The sequence below is a fragment of the Chionomys nivalis genome, chromosome 8, assembly GCF_950005125.1.
Source record: "Chionomys nivalis chromosome 8, mChiNiv1.1, whole genome shotgun sequence".
NCBI classification, from domain to species: domain Eukaryota; kingdom Metazoa; phylum Chordata; class Mammalia; order Rodentia; family Cricetidae; genus Chionomys; species Chionomys nivalis.
Window position 1 is genome coordinate 21,727,664 of NC_080093.1, and position 16,253 is coordinate 21,743,916.

A 16,253-nucleotide genomic window follows, 5' to 3' on the forward strand; every position below is an offset into this window, starting at 1 on the left:
GTTCTTTTAGAGGACTGGTACCCACAACAGATGGCCCACACCACTCCAACTCCTGTTCCAAGGGCTTCCTACACAGTGTTCTGTCCTCCACATGTAATGGAACACAGAGAAGCAGGCACACATATGTACGCGTAAACAAAAAGTTTTAAAAATTTAAATGCAGGGCCTAATAATAGCGGCACAGAGTTGTTAGGCAAAAACGAAGTTAACAGATAAAAGACGCTTAAAAAGAAACAAGAATTCTAATATATGTGAAACATCGGTATAAAGGAGTTGGATATAAGGTACAGATGTTCTTGACTTTATTAGTAATATATAAAAAACAAAGTATTTGATATCTAGATATTTATCAAAAATAACTGCTCCACAAAATAACTCAATACGTTATAATCGTAAAGTATGAGGCTTTCTGTTGTCTTTCGTTTCTTAAGGAAATATTTTTATCGCAGTATAGTTCAAATGCATCTTGAAATACATGAATTTATAATCATGTAACTAACAAGATCACACTTACTGCTCCGGGTAAATCAGGATATCTCTATAATTTACTGCCAGGAATGAAAAGAAGTCTTGAACTGATTGACAGAGATATTGTTATCTACTGTTTAGGATGAAAGATGTAAAAACGAAAGTGTATTATTATGTGCCAGAATTTTTCTTAAAATGGTCCTGCTGTGAAAGCCAGTCCTATTCAAGGAATGCTTTAGTAGCTCCTTTGATGTCAAAGACACTGTTGGGTGCGAAGGATGGACGAGATGGATCTCGTGGAGGGAGACAAGATCTGAAAGCAGAATGGTACGTCACGGTGTGCGAGCACAATGCAGGAAGAGCTGGTGGGGGTTAAAATAATTTAATTTTGCCCCCTCCCTTTTTAAAATTCTATTTTGGATGCCCTTTCGCACGTGCCAGGTCGCTTACTGGCCGAGAATCCGCCACCCCGTGAAACCTCTCTTCCATTCCTCGCCAATTCGATTTCTTCAGCCGCCAGCACTGCATTTGGAACAGTATCTATTGTGTGGGTGGCGGAACGCGGAGAAGCTATTTTTGTTCTAATTATGAGCACTGTTTTCCTGGGGGAAGAGGAGGGTAATAAGACAGATCTGAGGCTGAGCCGCTTTCTGGGCGAGGATGCTCCGTGGAAGCGTTACTAAGGTTACTAGAGAGAGGACCGCAGGCGACAGGCTATTTCTATAGCAAGATATCTTTTCCAATGAAGGACGTGGGCTGGGCTGCGGGCAGTGCCACATTGTACTACATGTTGGATTCCCCAGAGAGAAAGGGAGGTGGCCCAGGAGGGAATGGAGGACCACAGCCTCCGCTTCCTCTTCCGGGCCTTTACTCCCTCCGTCCTTGTTTCCCCCGAGCCATTCTGACTGCAGCACCAGGTCGGATCGCCGGAGATCGGTGCCTTGTAGCAGTGACACGCCTCTGAGCGGGCCGGAAGCTGCTCCCAGCCGGTACCCGTAGGGACGGGCGTGCGGCGTGCGGTGGCGCTGGCGGCGTCGCTGCGCGGCTCGGTAGGACCGGCACGGACCTGCAGCGGCTCGCTGAGGCCGTGGGTCGTCGTTGCAGTTGCCACGACTCTTGGGACGAACTTGCCAGACAGAGAGGAGCGGAAGGGAAGGGGTGTGTAAGGAGGGCCGTGGGCGTATTGCGTGTTAGAAGGGACTTTGAAACTGGTTCCTCATAGCTGTTGGTTGTAATTTTTATTTTGACAGATTCTAGGAGCAGCACATTACCCCTCCCCCCCCCATTCTCTTTGCTTAACTTTAGTCGATTGATAGCATGATTTGAGTGAGAGGATTTTAGTGAAGCTACTGAGTTAAGGTAGATTGGGATTGGTGAGGCTGCCAGAGGAAGGATCAATAGAGGAGTCAGAGCAGGGAAGTGATGTCGGGGATGAGGGGTCAGGATGATCTACTAGTTCATATTTACAGGGTTTACTTGCCAGATACATTCCCAAACGCTTTAAGTTTGGTGGCTCATTTACTCCTGCGAGGTCCGGACTAATGTTAACCTTTACGTAAGTGGGGAAGCCGAGGCTCAGAGAGATTAAGGAATGCTCTCTTTGAAAAAGATAAGATAAATGAAAAGCATCTGTGCCAGACCTTGGATTCAGCTAAAGCCCCAGGCTCCACACTATTGTTTGACCACCATCAAAATATGAAGAAAGTGAGGATGTAGGATTAGAGGAGCAGCTGTGATGATGTGTTGATCTGCTAAATTTTGTCAAGTTTCGATGTATAAGGCAGCGATAGATGTCAGCCGGGGAAGATGGGGAACCATGGCATGCAAAGCTGTGCCTGCAAGCTTGGCTGTGGGCTTTAGCAATTGGTGGGATAGGGAAGAGAGGTGAGTATCACACACCCTAGTCTGGAAGGGGAATTACAGACTCAGACACAGCTACTTCGTTTATCTAACTAATGAAGTCCCAAGAGTTGCAATCACATAAGGAAGGTCATCGAGATTGGAAGCGTCGTCCTAGCTATACTTGCCTACACACAGGCTAAAGTTAATGCCAGTTTGCCTGCTCTGGTTCCTGTCATCTGTAGAGATTGCAACCCACCCTATCCCACATTCTGTGCACTTGCTGACACAAATACTGAAGCTAAAAATAGTGTCACCTGACCTGGACTGGCTTCCTTCAGGTGTAGGAATTGAATATTAATGGCATCCAATAGTGAGGCAACCCATCAGTACCCCTGCTCATGTGTGTTCCAGGTTCTATGGAATGCTGGAATCAGATGTCATTTCAGACATAATTGATTGACAGCTGAGGCTTCTCACCAACTCCAAGAATGTCCATCTAAAAATAAGCAATAAAACTGACTAAGCAAAGGGGTAACGTAATTTATTCTGAGGAAACCTCAATCAAAACAATTCATGTTTTAAAAATTAAGGGAAGGTTTTCAATTATTTGATAGTGTACTGTTTGCAAACACTGAGTCTGGTTAGTTGTGACTAACCATATTCCAGAGACACAGTTTAAGCTAGGGCTGTAAAAATCAAGTAGATCAGGTTAGCTACTTGCTTTGCAAAATTGGTTTTGTCCTTGACCCTTCTCATTCCTAAAATGTAAATACTTGTTTTTAACTTCGAAAATCATAAGCATTGTTTATAAAGTATTTAGCAAATGTCTATGACAAAGTGATTATATAGTTCACTTTACTGCTTAATAAGAGACACTTGAGAAATACATCTTCTGGCAGTTTCTTCAGTGGTCAGCCATCACAGAGCATGTTTACTTAGTGGTACAGCCATCACATACCCACACCACAGACAGCCTGGAAACTAGTTTCTTTCTAGGCTACAACCCTGTATATCATGTTGTTGTAATTATTACTGTAGATAACTGTAGTATAATGCCATTTGCACAGTCGGCATAGCTACACATGTAAAATGTGTAGTTGAAGTGCTGGGCAGTAATGTCTCGGCTTTATAAAAATTTTGGGGGGGTCTGTCAATGGCTGAAACATCGTTAGGAGGTGCACACTAGACAGTAACTTACATTGTGAGTCAGATGAAGGTGGCACATACAGCCATTTGCAGCATCCAGTCTTAGGTTTCACTGGAAAGGCCAGCGGCTAAGTTCCTTAACGGCAGTTAAAGGTGGAAAACGTTTGTGCACTTCTGAACTCTCAGTCTGTTATTTCAAAGGCAATGAAAGGTCTAGATAGCTACATAGCCGTAGACAGCCATCTGCCTATCTCGTCTGATAAATCTTGTGGCTGTTTGAGATCACTTACCTTTTACGCTTGTGTTTCCTGAATATTCAGCAGCTGAGGGTCTACACAGCTGACTTCGTATTCCTTTGCAGATGCACGGGCATGGAGGTTACGACTCGGATTTTAGTGATGATGAGCAAGGTGGAGAATCCAGCAAAAAGAAGAAGTAAGTCTTTATCGGTCTGTAGTTCACATTATTTCTGGACTGACATGAAGTATACATAAGTAAGTAATATTGAAAGGTTTAGGACTGAGATTGCATATGGAAATAACTGCTGTAGCAAGTGAGCTTTATTCATTACACTGTAATAGATGGATTTACATTTGGAGGTAGTTGTGGGAAAAATAAAGTTTGGTTGTGAAGGGGTTTATTGAAAGGGATGGCGGGAAAAGGAAAGATTTCGCTATTACATGTGTTTTGTTTTATTTTGCTTTGCAGTTGTTAAGACTGTGTGCCTGAAAATGTCACAACTTAAAGGGGGTTTAGTTGCTAGTGCTTGCTTTCCAAGTGAGGTCCTTGTGGAGGATGAACTGTAATTCAGAACAGTTGTGATGCTTTCTTGAACGAGCAGGTCAATGGAGGGAACTCCTGGGGAGCTTTATTGAATTGGACAGACCAAGATCCAGCACACAAGCCTGGCTATCACAAGCAGGACATGTTCTTTTGTTGTCATTTTTGTTTTCTGGGACAGTGTTTATGTAGTTGAGGCTGACCTGGAATTCCTTATATGGCCCAGGTTGTCCTAAACTCACAGTCTTGCCTCAGCTTCCCAAGTGCTGGGATTCCAGGTATGAGCTGCCATGTCCAGCTAAAGGCTGTGTCTTCAAGTTGCTGTGTTTAGGGGCATTGCTCTTAGCTTTTGGTGCTTAGAAACTTCATGTTATGGTATTAACGTTGGAGTGCTTGATTCATACTAATGGAGCTTAGAGAAGTTGGTTCATTATTCCACAGTGAGACTAATATGTTAGGTTCACTAACTAGGACTGAACGTTTTATAAGATCATCAATCTTCATGAATAACAAAAAGAATAGTATAATTATGAAATATTATTAATAACAATGTATGTTTTTTAGATTTTCATTAAGATACATTACATTTTGATCTGAGGAGGTAATTAATTTGGTAGAATGCTTGCCTCAGATACATGAAGCCCCAACTGCAGTACACAAGAATAGAATTTGACCAAATTTAGTTGGATACTATGGTCTAGGGTTCCATTTATCTGTATCAATAAGGCTGCTCATTTGTGGTCAGTGTCCTTTATAGTTAACCTTTCTTTTCCATATTTTTTAAAATTATTAAGTCATCCTTATTCCTACTTTACAGATAAGTAACCTAATAATAAGATTAGGTGGTAAATGATTGAGTCAGGAACTGAACTAGGAACCTGCTGGTTAGAACAGCAGGTTTTGTTTTGTCGTTTCCATTTTACAAGTATTAAATAGGAATAAGATGCAAAACTCTTGTTAAAGATCAGTGAATCATTTAAAGTTAAATCTTTAATTCGTTGAATTGATGTGTTACTTTTCTTGTGAACCAGTGTCTAATGAGAAACAGCTGAGAAGGGTACAATCAGGGAGAGGAACACCTGGAGGCAGGTGCATGAATGGGTACAGTCAGGCATGGGGGCTACCTGGAGACGGGAGCATAAAGGGGTACAGTCAGGGAGGGAAACACCTGGAGGCAGGTTATAAAACCGCTGTCCTTCTGCAGTGCTCCACCTCCCAGCAAGGCTCCACCTTCCTAAAACAGCACCACCAGCTGGGGACCAAGTGTTCAGCTGTAGTTACAGGAACCTTTTCCTTCAAACTGCCACAGCTGAGAGGCAGGTCACTAATAGAATACTTGCTGCGCAAAGAATTAGGGTGAATTCTTCAAGAAAAACTAACTCTTTGAATTTTTTTTTAATACATTAGGACAGTTGAAGATGAGTTGCTACTTACAAAACCATTTCAGAAAGAAAACCATGGGAAGGTCCACAAGCAAGTGGCCGCGGACCTGCTGGACAGGTGTGGTGTTCTGGTGTTAGGACTTTCCTTGGTTTAAGCTGTTTTATAATCTTGGGACAAGAGGATTTTATTATGTTAATAAAATATGGATATTTGAGTTAACTTAAACTTTTTTTTTAAAACAGGGAAGAAGCAAGAAATAGAAGGTTTCATCTCATAGCTATGGATGCTGTATCCTTTTTATAGTATATAAAAAATCCTGGTTTTATAACCAATAGAATATTTCAAAATCTGCTTATTAACTGTGTTTTCTAATTTTTAAAAATCAAAATCTTATCAAGTCAAAAGCACCAGTTTTATATTTACAGGTTAGTAATTATTGATATAGATATTTGCCATTTATTTTCAGGTATAATTCTCTATTGCTAATATATAGGAAAAATTCAGAGGTAAAAATAATGAATAATATTAGTTTTGTTCTATAAGTAGACTTTAAAAAGTCCATGAACTTAAACAGATGTTCCAGCCTGTTCTTGTCAATCTTTCCAGATTTCCCTTCTCTGTTCTTGTCTTCTGTAGTATCATTTTAATGTATTCCCTTCACACCTGGTTCTTGGCTATTTTAAACTTTCTGCAAAACTCTGTTTTAAAATTAAATCTGCCTGAGCGCCATCCATAGGCCTGCTGTCACTCTGTTCCTCAGGTGGAACTGGAGGCGGTCTGGTCTGAGTTCATGGCAGTGCTACACTGATATCACACTGCCGTGGGGAGAGTAGAGAACAGGAGAGGTCAGGCAAGACCCGGGGTGTTCTGGGTCTGCTCTAGGAGACTGAGAAAGGACGCATCACTCCAGAGTCATCTGGCTCACTTTGTGTCGTTCTTTTCCTTTAAGTTACTGTGTCCTAAGTTTCTGTTTTTTTTTTTTTTCTCTCTCTCTTACCTCCTAACCCATCGGAAGTTTGGCTTAGCCTCCAAGTGGGTCTTCTCTCCCATAAGCTTTAAATGTATCTTCTCCCTTCTCGGACACCTTCATTGTGGGTGTTAGAGCACTAGCAGGAATGAAAGTATAGGTGCTGTTTTTCTGGCATGGATGGTAGCAGTGTTGCCAGGGGTTTCTGTTGACAGAGATTTCGGTCCCGCCTGATCCTGCAGCCATTTAGTCCCAAAGAAACACACAGAGGTCTACATTAATTATAAACTGATTGGCCTATTAGCTCAGGATTCTTATTACTCTTATAACATATTAGTCCATAATTTTTGTCTGTGTTACCCATGTGACTTGGTACCTTTTTTGGCGAGGCAGTCACATCTTGCTTCCTCTGCGTCTAGGTGACAGCTGCAGACTGACTCTTTTCCCTTCCCAGAATTCTCCTGTTCTCATTGCCCTGCCTCTGCTTCTGCCTGGTCACCTCGCCTATACTTCCTGCCTGGCTATTGACCAATCAGCATTTTATTGAACAAGTACAAGAAACAAATCTTTATAGGGTAAAACCATTGTCCACAGCAGAGGACCTCAGTTTTTTTCTGGGATGTTTAGTTACAGTGAAGTAGTTATCTTAAAAGTTAGCGGTCTTGCTGGGTATGGTGGACACCTTCAGTATTGGCATTCAGGAGTCAGAGGCAGGCAGGTTTCTGGACTTGAGGCCAGCATGGTCTGCATAGTAAGCTCCAAGAAAACTAGGGTTACATTTGTGGGACCCTGTCTCAACACAAAACAACAACAACAAAATAGATAATGATTTTTCTAGAATGTCTTTTGGCCTTTTAAAGGTGAGGGAGAACAGGCTGTTGTAATTGTTTCAGTTTGTGCTTATTAGTGTTTTCTAGTTGCTAGCCTCACCTCCAAATCTGAGACAGATGAGGCACAAAGAAAGCCTCGGGATGTGCCCTTCAGTCACCACCTCTCATAGGCTTGTATTTGTTTTTGTATATAGTGCCCAAAGTTGGAGTTGTTAGTATATGAAGAATTTGGAGGGGTGTGCCTTTGTCTACTGGTTCTCCTGGAAGCCAAGCTCCCACTGACATAGTTTTGCTTTAAAAGAAGTCATGTTGACCACAGCCCTGCCTTTTGCCTTTGACTGTCTTATGTTATGTTAGCAGAGCTGAGCAGAGACAGCAGACTTGAGACTGCAAAGCCTGCAAGGTTTGTCACCTAGATCCTTATGGAAGAAATTAGCTGCTCCTGTCCCATGCCCAGTTAGTGGTGGTTGAAGAGTTTGAACCCAGGCTTGAGGTATTTGTGCTCACCCACCTCAATTTCATGTTCTGATTAAGTGTTCTGTTAGAATACATCATGGCCAGTGAAATAACTGTATCTTCAAGAATGTGGTCACAGGAGTTGAGACAGCTCAGTTTGCTTGAGTGCAGAGAGTGCAGCCAAGGCTTCACAAGCAAATGCTAAATGTTCATGTATCTTGTTACAGTGTGTGGAAAATATACATGGTTTTGTGGAATAAAAAAAAAACTGTGATTTATTTATTTCATTTTTCTTCTTGAGACACTGTCTCACTCTGTAGCCTAGGCTGGCCAGTGTTGTAGGCAGCTGCTTGTTTGTTTCCCAGCTGCCCAGACTCCTGAAGAGCAGGCTGAAACTGTCTTAATTAGCTTGGCCCATTAACTCTAGCTTCTTACTGGCTAACTCTTACATATTAACCCATTTCTATTAATCTGTGCATCACCACAAGGTCATGGCAAAGTTTCAGCGAGTCTTTCTTCCAGCATTCAGTTTAGTTTTCCCTGCCTAGTTTTTCTCTACCCTATCACTGGCCCAGAACATCTTCTTTATTAACCAATGATATTTACAACATACAGAGGGGAAAAACACTTGTTGTTCCTCCTGCCTCAGCCTCCTGAACACTGGCATTATAGGTGTTAGCCACCATGCCTGCCTTCTGATTTCTTGTTTGCTTTTTGAAACCTTAATGTTGGTGTGACTTAATTTTATAAACATTATATCCTATTTTTATATACTTTATCATTGATTATTATATTGTGTAATAATGGACAATAGCTTCTACTTCTTACCTGTAATTTAGAAGCCACAGTTTCTTTATTTGTAATATTATTAGACTGGTTAAGAGAATGGGGTTGTGTGCAGTCTGGGAATAGAACAGAAAGCTCCCTCTTCTCCCTGATGGTTGTACATTTTTATCACAAGAATAATGTATGTGTGAAGATTCCAGATACTACAAGTAATATGCACTTGAACTGTTTTCAGCAGAAAGTGAAAGTCTGTCATACAGTTGTCTGCCTGACATTTGAAGATGCTAGATGGACTCATGCCATTCTGTCTTTCCATTTAATAATGTATCTCTCATTTAGTAATATATTCCAGTGCAACAGTTCTTGAACAGTTATTAAGATCCTTAATGTTTTGCATTTCAGTATCAAAGGCATACAAAGTTTGTAAATGACTATATTTTGTACTATGGTGGCAAAAGGGAGGACTTCAAGCGCTTAGGGTAAGTGTTGTGAAGCTTAGGATGGTGGGCAAGTATGGATGGTCTTCTAGGACCTCTGTTATATCCTCCTTGGCAGCAGGCCTCAGGCAGCTTCCTTACCTGTCGAGGCAAGAATGCTGTGGGAAGTACCAGTGTGTGTGAGAAATACACTTGTGTCTTCTTGATGAGGAAACTGTAGTGTCCAAGATTGCTTTTGCAAAAATAAGGCAATGTCGAAGAGACTCTCCAAACATTAAGGCGATTTCTTTTGCTCTTGGTTGCTCTCTGAAGGCTGAAGGTAAGTCCCTACTAAAGACATCAGACACTTAGGACACACGGTTCATAAAAGGATCTGAAAGACTCCTTCCCAAACCAGAAAGTGCCATGCGAGTGTCCAAAGAATGGGTGCAACCAATAATTGTATACATCTGTGTGTGTGTGTGTGTGTGTGTGTGTGTGTGTAACAGTTGGAAAGGTGGCCGTGAATTTGAATGAGAGCACTTGGGAGGGTATCTGAAAGTGGCTGGAGGGAGGAAAGGGAAAGATAGAAATGATGTAATTATATTTATAATCTCAAAAAGGTAAAAAACATTAATAAAAAGGTAAGACAAACTAGAAACTTCACTCTAGAATTTCCACACAGAAAATTTTTCCTGTGTCGAGGCTCTGTTCTTGCATGAATTTCCTCCTGGGTAGTAGCCCTAAAGACTTCAGCACACTCTCTTAGCTGTCCCACTCTGATCCCCCATCCACTGAGCCCACTGCTCAAGTGTTTCTTCTGCTTCCATGCTGCACATCTATTTCCTCCTTTACTGGTCTTCCCAGGAAACTGGTGGAAAGATGTAGCATTCATAGCATCGAGGGCTAGTCTCTTGGGTCTGTTCCTCACTTAGAGTCTATTCACTTTCTCATTCTTGCTGTGGTGACATACAACATTTGCATATTTAGACCCCTTAATTGTATAATTAGACCCCTTAGAGATGATTGGATTTGTTTCTCTACTGAACTTGCTCCTTTCTTGCATTTTTCTTAAATAGTTTCTGAAAATATTGAAATAGTTGTTTTATGTAAAAATTTCCAAATAGATCTGTACTTTTATCTATATTTTTATTCAAGGTTTCAAAAATTTTAGCATTATTTAATCTAAATCTGACTTATTTTTGTACTAAATGAAAATTTTTGCTTCCTAGGGAGAATGATAAGACAGACCTGGATGTTATACGAGAAAACCATAGATTCCTATGGAATGAAGAGGATGAAACAGATATGACTTGGTAACTTTATTACATTTTATTTATTTACTTTGTGTGTATATGTGGATGGAGGTCAAATGACCACTTGAAAGAGTTGGTTCTCTTTTTGCATTGTGGTTTCAGTGTTCAAACTCAGGTCAGCAGATTGGCAGGAGCTGTCACTGGTTAAACTGTGTTGCCATTTTGATGGCTTGGAAATTTCAACCATTAGTTTCTAGTGAAGCAGATGTTTTAGTCTTGTAATTTTTTTTTAAAGATTTATTTATTATGTATACAGTATTCTGTCTGCATGCATGCCTGCAAGCCAGAAGAGGACACCAGATCTCATTACAGATGGTTGTGAGCCACCATACGGTTGCTGGGAATTGAACTCAGGACCTTTGGAAGAGCAGACAGTGCTTTTAACCACTGAGCCATCTCTCCAATCCCAAGTCTTGTCTTTCTTATTCTGTTTTCTCTTTGCTTATTACTTATTAAAGATATTATTATTTTTATTTGTATGTGTGTGTGTATGTGTGTATCTGTGTGTGTATATGCCACATGTGTGTGGGAACCCGTGGAGGCCAGAAGATGCTGGTTCCATGGGATTACGGGTAGTTGTGAGCCACCCAGCATGTGTTGGGAATTTCATGTCTCTTGAAGAACAGCAGCACGTTCTCTTAGTCTCTGAGCCATCTCTCCAGCACCAGTCTGCACTGTCTTAGTCATCATTGATTCAAGGCATTCGACTCTCTATAGGACAATTTCTAAATCAAGGATAGAACTTAACATTTAAGACTCTTGACTCAAATGTTAAATTTCCTCCAGTAATTTTTGGCAATATTAATTCTAATTGTTTGACCCCCATCTTCAAAAATAATTATTTTATTGTTGTCTTATAGTAAGATATTGTATGATTCTTATAAAATGTTTTGAATACTTTGGGAGAAAGAAGTCATGAAAGTGATATTCAAAGTCCAGATATCACAAAGGGCAGTGAATGAAGAGTAATTCTATTTCTCATTTCCCCAAGTCCTTCAGTTTCCAAGAGACCTGCCATTAGCAGTTCATCTCCAGATAGTCAGCACATCTGTCTGCTTAGGCCTCTTTTAACATTAATATTTATATCATAAGCTACCTATTTGATAATGTTTCAAAGCAGCAAACTGTGGCTGGATTTCTAAATGTATGCTACATACTTTTTATGGATTTAGGGAGAAGAGACTTGCAAAGAAATACTATGATAAATTATTCAAGGAATATTGCATAGCTGACCTCAGTAGATACAAAGAAAATAAGGTATGTCCTCTGAATAGTTATAGCTGGAGCTCTTGTTCAAGTACAGCATTAATTTTTATTAACCACTATGACCCGCATTATTCTTTCATGGCACTGATTTGAATCTGTTATCTTGCACTTTGGAATATCATTATGACTGCTTAACTTGTGTGATCATGGGACTTAAAAAGAACCTATGGAATTTATGAAGGATGGGGTGCTTTTTTGTGTGTGAGATAACCATGAAAAGCCTAAAGTTACACACAGCTGGCAATTGGATCCTATCCGGGCTCTCATCTTGAGCCTCTAGTGACTAAACACTGCAGAATGATGTCTCATTCACAGATCATGTTTGAAAGGAACGGTTTTGATTGATTGACATTTATGGAGTAGCAGATGCACTTTTGTTACATAAATATTTCTATTTTGGTAAAATTCACTTTCAGTCAGTGCTAATTAGTCATTGCAGATTCCCATTTCTACTTTACATCTTTAATATTAAAGCTATTTTTATTCCTAGCTCAACTTCCACAGGAACTAAAAAAGGTATTCCAGGAATGGATAATCTCAGTCGGAAATACAAAAAGAAGGAATACATGTTGGGTAGTGCATATTTCTGTCTACTAAGAAAACAACCATTTGTAAGCAGCTATCTTAAAAGAAACTGTAAGCAGTTCTTTTCATTTAGTTTGGTCTCTTTAGTGTTTTTAGTTTGTAAGTTGTTTTCTAGTTCTGTATAGACAGTAGCAATAATTATTTGCATAACCCTGGCCGCTCAGTTTCTTGTAGGTTAGTTGTGGGTGCTGTTGCAGAGTTCCTGTCTGTACCAGTTAATTACCGTAACTAATCTGGAATCCCCACGGCACTGCTGGTCAAGTCTGAAACACCTTCTTTCCAGGGATACATAGCAGTGGCTTTCAGTCATGGCTTTTTATGGATCACTCCAGTGTTTGTTGAAATTGAACTGGAAGCAGTATATAGTGACTGCCCTTCATGAAGAGCTGCAGTCTAGTCGGATGTGATAGTGGAGGACTTAATCCCAGCATTCAAGAGGCAGTGGCGGGGTTGTGAATTCAAGGCGAGCTTAGGCTGCAAAACAAATGTGAGGGAGATCCTCCCTCAAACAAATAAACAAATAAGAAAATGAACTTGTGGTGTAGTTGAGAACAGATATACACAAATAAAAGGTAAGTGTTTAAGGGCTCTATTTAAAAAGTATTAGTAGATGTATCCTGGCATACTATGTTTGAAGTGTTGCAGAAAGTGGTCCAGTGTTAAGATGCATTTGCTCTTAACTTTGTTTACACAGATAATGCTTTATTCACTTACTAACGAGCTCTTAATTCAGTGTCTTCTCTTCCCCCTTCTGTATATGTATATGTATACACATTATACATATATATACGTCACTAGAAGTGCCTACTCTCTCACTGTATGTGTACACACACGTGTATGTATGTGTATGTGCGTGTGTATACATATATAGAGAGAGGGGAGAGGGGAAGCACTTCTAGTGACTTCCTTTGTTTCACATTCCTACACCTTTCTTTGAAAAAAAATTTTCATGCCTTGTGGAGTGCACTCGGGAGGCAGAGGCAGGCAGATCTCAGTGCGTCTGAAGCCAGCCTTGTCTACATGGTGAGTTCCAGGACAAGATAGAGTTTCTGTCTGAAAATACCAAAAAAGAAAAAGAAAGGAAAGCTTCATAATTCAGAATATATTTTTATTAGTCTGTCATTTAAAATTAGATTCAGACACAAGAAAAAGATAACTTTAAAAAAAAAATTTTTTTTCCTTTAAAGAAAAAGGAAAGAAGAACACTGCCCTAAATGAGCCAAAGGCTATTTTTCTTTCACAAAAATTTCAAGTGTACAGAATCTGTGTTGCAGGAAGCAGGATTCAGGACCAACCCTTTAGTAACTGCAACTTGAATCCCGCAAGAACTGGTGCCAGGAGAGGGCAGGAGGCTACAGAAGTTACCTCGTGTGGTAGTGTGGTTCCTCATTCCCCATAGATTAGAACTTTCCTGATGATGGATATTGCTTTGTAAAGACTTACTTGTTTTTATCTTCTGTGTATGAATGTTTGCCTGCACATATGTGTACTATGTGGGTGCGTGGTGCCTGTGGACACCAGAAGAGGGTGCCAGATACCCGGGACTGAAGGAACAGATGGTTGTGATCCACTCTATGGATGCTGGCAACCAAACCTGGGTCTTCTGTAGCAGCACTAAGCACTCTAAACAGCTGAGCCATTTCTTCAGTCACCCTCCCCCATTTTTTAAAAAATAAGATTTATCAGACATTATTTTTAGAATTACCTGTTATCCTCATTTGAATACCACGTCCAATAAATGGGTGCTTAATAAGTATATTTGTTAAATAAATTAACTTAAGGAAAAGTTTGGGAAACCCTTGCTAGTAATGCACTTGATTTGGTGCTTCAGCAGACAGTCCAGGAGTGTTGAATGGTACACAATCTCTGCACTCATATATAAATTTAAGCACAAAATGAAAGGGGGCTATCCTAAAATTTTTACTTTGTTTTTCTCTGCAGACTTGGAGGATTTTATTTTTATTTGGGGTTTAACTAGAATGTTTTGACATTCTTTTGAGTCTTTATTTGCATTTAAGATATAAATTTGACAAAACGATTAAATCTTAATTGTTCCTTTTTACTTCTTTTTTAAAAAAATGTGAATTACTGTTTTGCCTGCGTGTATATCTATGCAGCATATGTGTTCTGTACTCGTGGAGGGCAGAAGATGTCAGATCCCCTGAGCTGCAGTTGCAAGCCGTTATGAGCTACCGCATGGGTGCTGGGAGTGGAACTTGGTTCTCTATAATCGCAGCCAGTGCTCTTAAGCACTGAGCCATCTCTTGAGCCCCTGAATTCTTTCTCAGTACCATGATCCTACAGGGTTAACATGTTGAAATACTGTCCTTTGCCATAACCACAACTCCTAATATAAATGCACATGTTTTCCTGCCTTGACACCTGTAACTTGTAGTAGATTTTAAAAGTCGTTTTTAACAGAGGTTGGTGATTGTTCAGAGGTATTTCAAATTCCTGTAAAAAGAGAAAAAGCCATCATCTCGAGAATTGGGTTTATTTTTCAGGTTGAAAATGTCATCTATGGCTTTATGTTTAGATGTGAATATATATGTAATTTAAATTTTATGCTTGCATTTATTTTCATGCCAGTTTGGATTCAGGTGGAGAATAGAGAAAGAAGTCATTTCAGGAAAAGGTAACTTTTTTTAAATTACGTTTTAATAGAACACAGCTTATTTTGTTATATAGACTTGAAACCATTGGGTCAGATTTTCCTGTTATAGACAATAAACTATTATCTATAAAATAAAATTATGGAATATGTATTTTGGATAAACACTTTCATGACTTTTCCTTTAGAATTTGGCCTTTAGAATATTTGAGAATATGTAGAAAATGTTATGAAAATTAAAGACTTAATAACAGGGAACAAGTGAGTGTTTGATTACCAATTATAATAAAATATTGGCAGTACTCTATTCCAACAGAAATCAACATTCTGAAAGTAGAAATTAAGCATCAGATGTGAATCCAATAGAAGTTTTGTACAGACTAGTTCTAGATTGAGCCCTAATATTTAGTCTAGTATCAAAAGATCAAACATTGAGAGCTCTTCAAGAGCAGTGTAGTTCCAGGGGATCCAACCCTTCTCTAGCCTCTCCCAGCAGTAGGCATGCGTGGGGTGCACACATACAAATGGCAGGGATGTTTTCTGTAGAAGAGAAGGAAAAACAGTTCAACAGCTTAGTGAGTGGTCGGTGGGTAAAGACACTTGTCACACCAGACTAGTAATTTCAGTTCAGTTCCTGGAACCTAGAGTGGAAGGAGAGAACAGACGCAACCGAGTTGTCCTCTGACCTCCACATGTATCACACACCACACACACACAGAGGCACCACACTTGCACACATGCACAATACTAATAAGCATTTAAAAATAAGGCAGTGTAGACATTTTCTTAAGATTACATTTTCTTTTATAGTTTTATCTAATGTAATGAGAGATCCTGAAATGTCTTTCACTAATAAAAATGTCTGTGTTAATTTTGTCAAGTATAATTTTTAGGATAGTATATAAAACTGCCTTTAAAAAAGTTGGTGGGCGTTTTTCTCTAAGGTCGTGAGTGTAGGACTAGTTGGGGTGGAGGGCAAACTGTTGCTCTGTTAAGATAGAATGTTGGGTTGTTGCTTGACAGCCATTACTAAACATGCTAAATAAACACATGCATGTTTAATTTGGAATGAATTATAAAGTCATCCTGTGACTCCCTTATATATGTCATGGCATAACATGTATACACACACATACACGATAGATAGATAGATAGATAGATAGATAGATAGATAGATAGATAGATAGATAGATGATGCTATAATTATTATGGTCAATTATTTTTAATAATAATCTTTGTTACAATTAATTATATTTTTGAATATTTATTTTGCATCCTATTATATTTATTATTTATTTTGCAATTTTTAAAAGAAGGTTTTAGAGGTAATAGGTTTGTAGGATTAAAGTTCAGAGGTCATAGGTTTGTATGCCAATAAGTCATATGTCCTGGCTGATAGTC

At 39.5% G+C, this 16,253-nt stretch overlaps 1 protein-coding gene across 2 annotated transcripts in view; it reads left to right on the forward strand.

Annotated features, from left to right (window-relative positions):
- Nucleotides 1-756: 756 nt before the first annotated feature.
- Nucleotides 757-16,253, forward strand: part of LOC130880699 (protein FRA10AC1 homolog) — a 29,016-nt gene continuing 13,519 nt past the window's right edge. The window contains exons 1-8 of one of the 2 annotated variants that reach the window (XM_057779867.1): nucleotides 757-795; nucleotides 3,818-3,891; nucleotides 5,644-5,736; nucleotides 5,862-5,907; nucleotides 9,061-9,137; nucleotides 10,307-10,390; nucleotides 11,563-11,647; nucleotides 14,831-14,876. In XM_057779867.1, the coding sequence (XP_057635850.1) occupies nucleotides 793-795; nucleotides 3,818-3,891; nucleotides 5,644-5,736; nucleotides 5,862-5,907; nucleotides 9,061-9,137; nucleotides 10,307-10,390; nucleotides 11,563-11,647; nucleotides 14,831-14,876 (508 nt within the window). In that variant the 5' untranslated portion in view covers nucleotides 757-792. Of the gene's footprint in view, nucleotides 796-1,485; nucleotides 1,627-3,817; nucleotides 3,892-5,643; nucleotides 5,737-5,861; nucleotides 5,908-9,060; nucleotides 9,138-10,306; nucleotides 10,391-11,562; nucleotides 11,648-14,830; nucleotides 14,877-16,253 lie in introns of those variants that run through there. The other variant, XM_057779868.1, reaches the window with a different exon arrangement.